Source organism: Rhodamnia argentea, chromosome 8 (genome assembly GCF_020921035.1).
Source record: "Rhodamnia argentea isolate NSW1041297 chromosome 8, ASM2092103v1, whole genome shotgun sequence".
NCBI lineage: Eukaryota > Viridiplantae > Streptophyta > Magnoliopsida > Myrtales > Myrtaceae > Rhodamnia > Rhodamnia argentea.
This window is the reverse complement of record NC_063157.1, coordinates 28,063,950-28,067,575: the sequence shown is the minus strand read 5'-3', so window position 1 is coordinate 28,067,575 and position 3,626 is coordinate 28,063,950. Positions and strand designations below refer to the sequence as shown.

Sequence of the window (3,626 nt, the reverse complement as noted above, 5' to 3'; positions counted from 1 at the left end):
ATCGAATGTGATCCAACTTAATTTACAGCAAGTAGGTACTTGGTTTGTACTTTGTAGTACTTATAAAGACAATTTTTTTATAAAAACAAATTAAAATTGTAGAATTTTCAGGATCTAGTTCTTTGCGCTCACCATTTCAAACCATGCTTAGATATATATATATATATGTATGAGCAAGCCTTATTCCTTTTTCTTCCTTATAAGAGTGAGCATCTATACAAATAGATCACTTCCAGCACTTTATCGATAATTGGTTGAACCTGTCAACAATGAGAAGCACTTTTTGGACAAGTCGTGTAAGAAAAGCTGACTCTCAATGCCATTTCAAAAGAAATAAACTCCTCTTCTAAGTGCAAGCTGTCTAGCCTCTTCCTCCGGCGAAGGGAGTGTTGGCTGATTCTGATGTATGGGCCTAACTCAACTGCATCGTCGTAGTCTCACGTGAACCTTACATCCTTGTCAGTGGATATATGAGAGTTGGATTCACATGCATCAACGACCTAGGAGGATTATCAAAAATGTCCTAAATCTATTGTAAATGTGTCAATTCGGTCCTAAATTTTTTTTTTACCAATTTAGTTCTAAACCATTTGAATTTATGCCAATTTAGTCCATCCGACCAACTTTAGCCAATCAACGCTAATGTGGGCCTAGCATCGGCGACCGACTGGAGGAAGAAAAAGGAGGGAAGGAAAAAAATAATGAGAAAGAAAAGAAAAAAGAAAAAAAAATACTTATTTAGAAAAAAAATTAGAAAAAATATTAAAAATTATCCAGGTCGGCGCTAGCCAGTCAAAGTTGGCTAGGTGGACTAAGTAGCACCAACAAGCGACGTGATACGGGACGACACGCCGACATCTCATTTCTAAAAAATAGGAAATTCCGACTCATTAGGACATGTTATGTTAAATGTGTATTTTTACATATGCATGATAAATGATCACATAAATATAAAAGTATTAGCCGTTAGTTTCTTCTCCTTCTTCTTCTTCTCCTTCTTCCTCTTCCGTTAGGAATTCATGATTAGATATTTCTTTAACTGGCAAAGTATATTAATTTGGAAATGACTGGGTATATGATTTAAACATATATATATATATATTTTAATGAATTTTCATTTTGATCCCTAATATATTGACCCTATGCGTGTTGAAATGGCGTGTCGAGATCCCGAACTCACGTGTCACCGGTACGTCTAAAGCCCCGATCACTTGTCGATCGCATGTTGGAGATTGTCGAACTCGATACGGAGGCTCATGGAGAGTGTCGGTGCTTCCTAGCAAATAGATTGAATTAGTACAAATGTAAAATGTTTAAGACTTAATTGACAAAATGAAATTTAGAACTGAATTAGCATAATTATAATAAATTTAATACTTTTTTTTTTGGGTAATCTTCCCATCATGAGCTTCTGTGTAAATAGGATTGGCTATTACGTCCGATCTAAGTTACTTACGCAGCTACCTTCGTACTATATTGGAGGCAAATACCTGTGGTCCCTCCCAAAAAGGACATGGTACCAAAATATTTCTTCCATTATTATGTAGGACAATCATTGAGTTCCACGTGTAAAGCTCTTATGGAGTGGAAACCCATCAAATCAAAGTGTGTGGGAATTCATTGCATATTATATGAATGCCGCCTTCTCTCGCATGACAGCTAGCTTTGCAAAATGTAAAATTTCACATGGAATCACAAGCGACGACCAAATCTCTACGGCATATGTCATTTCGTAAATGCCAAATCCTACTTGGACTCGACCATTTTGTTTGGGCAGAGACAAAACTGTCTTGATCTGATATCTCATTTATATATATATATATATATATATATATATATGGAGGAATAAATGTAAAAGAAAAAAGAAAAACCCCATGACCGATTATTACATACGCTATTCTTCTTTAAATAGCCATTTGAAATCGAACCCATAGAGCCAACAATAATTAGCCTAGAGAGTCTCACACACGAGAAAAAATCATATTGAGCATGGCTACGACCAGAAGAACTATTAGAGTTCTCATGCTTCCATGGCTTGCTCATGGTCACATATGTCCATTACTAGAGTTAGCCAAAAAGCTCTCTCAGAGGAACTTCCACATCTTCCTATGTTCAAGCCCTGTCAACCTTAGTTCCATCAAAATCCCTCTTGAATATTGTTCCACCATTGAGCCGGTGGAGCTCCATGTTCCACCTTTACCTGATCTCCCTCCTCGGTATCACACGACTAGGGGCTTACCGCCTCACCTCATGTCGACACTCAGGATGGCCTTCGACATGGCGGGTCCCAACCTCTCCGTTATCATCGATGACTGCAAACCCGATTTGGTTATCTTCGATTATCTCCTCCGGTGGGCACCCGAAGTCGCAAGGTCACGCGGCATCCCGGCAGTCGGCTTCTCGACCGGGGCAGCAGGGATGAACTCATACATATTCCACTTTATCAAGAGGCCGGACGATGAGTATCCATTCAAGGAACTTTCACTTAAAGACTATTGGATAGCAAAGTATAGGAACCAAATGAAACAAGCACCGACGTATTGCATGGGTGCCACGGAAAAGATCGTGCGATGCAACGACCAATCGGCTGGCCTAATCTTCATGAAGGGCATCAGGGAATTGGAGGGCAAATACATTGACTACCTAAGGGACCTTTCGGGAAAGAAAGTCGTGCTGGTCGGCCCTCTAGTTGAAGAACCTGTCCAAGAGGATGGGAATCACATAATTGAGTGGCTTGACCAAAAGGAAAGATCATCGACCATATTCATCTCCTTTGGCACGGAGTACTTCCTCACGGAGAAGGAAAGAGAAGAGATAGCCTTTGGGTTGGAGCTTAGCAATGTCAACTTCATTTGGGTGGTTAAATTTTCGGTGGTAGAGAATATCAAGCTCGAAGAGGCACTTCCTGAGGGATTTCTTGAAAGGGTGAGAGATAGAGGACTAGTGATAGAGGGATGGGCACCCCAAACTAGGGTTCTAGCACATCCAAGCGTTGGTGGATTCGTGAGTCACTGCGGATGGAGTTCGGTCATGGAGAGCATGAAGTTTGGAGTCCCGATCATCGCGATGCCAATGCATCTCGACCAACCATTCAATGCGAGGCTCGTCGAGGACTTTGGGGTTGGATTGGAGGTGATGAGGAATGAGAGCGGAAAGCTTGAGAGAGAGGAGATTGCGGAGGTGATCAAGGCTGTTGTGGTGGAGGAAGGTGGGGAGGGTGTGAGGAAGAAAGTCAAAGAAGTGAGTGTAGGTATTAGGAATAAAGGAGATGAAGAGATTGATGAAGTGGAGGATGCGCTCGTGAAGCTTTGTGTAGTGTAAGGTGTTAAAAAGACATTGTTTAGATATTAAGAAAATATCGTTCATATATCATGTATTCTGCAAAACACTTAAATATCTCACGTAATACGTATATCTTGTACGTGGTCGGATTTGCTTATAGATTCATAATGGCATATTAGACCGAATTTTATATGATTTTGATTGATGCTTAACAATAGGCTATGCTTGTAATATAAAAAAATGTAATACATTCCTTACGTTATTTTTCTAATTTTTTCCTTAGCAGGCAACCTTGAGGAAATTTTGAGTGTCCTCGGTGCCAAGTCGATATAGCTGTTCATAAC

The 3,626-nt window shown here is 40.1% G+C and overlaps 1 protein-coding gene across 1 annotated transcript; it reads left to right on the top strand.

Annotated features, from left to right (window-relative positions):
• Nucleotides 1-1,989: 1,989 nt before the first annotated feature.
• LOC115738153 (beta-D-glucosyl crocetin beta-1,6-glucosyltransferase-like) lies at nucleotides 1,990-3,321 on the top strand. The gene has a single exon (XM_030670684.2). It carries the CDS (start codon nucleotides 1,990-1,992, stop codon nucleotides 3,319-3,321), a length of 1,332 nt encoding a protein of 443 aa, XP_030526544.2.
• The last annotated feature ends 305 nt before the right edge of the window (nucleotides 3,322-3,626 follow it).

Coding starts and splice junctions, on each gene's coding strand:
- LOC115738153 (XM_030670684.2), top strand. CDS start 1,990: ATGGCTACGACCAGAAGAACTATTAGAGTTCTCATGCTTCCATGGCTT.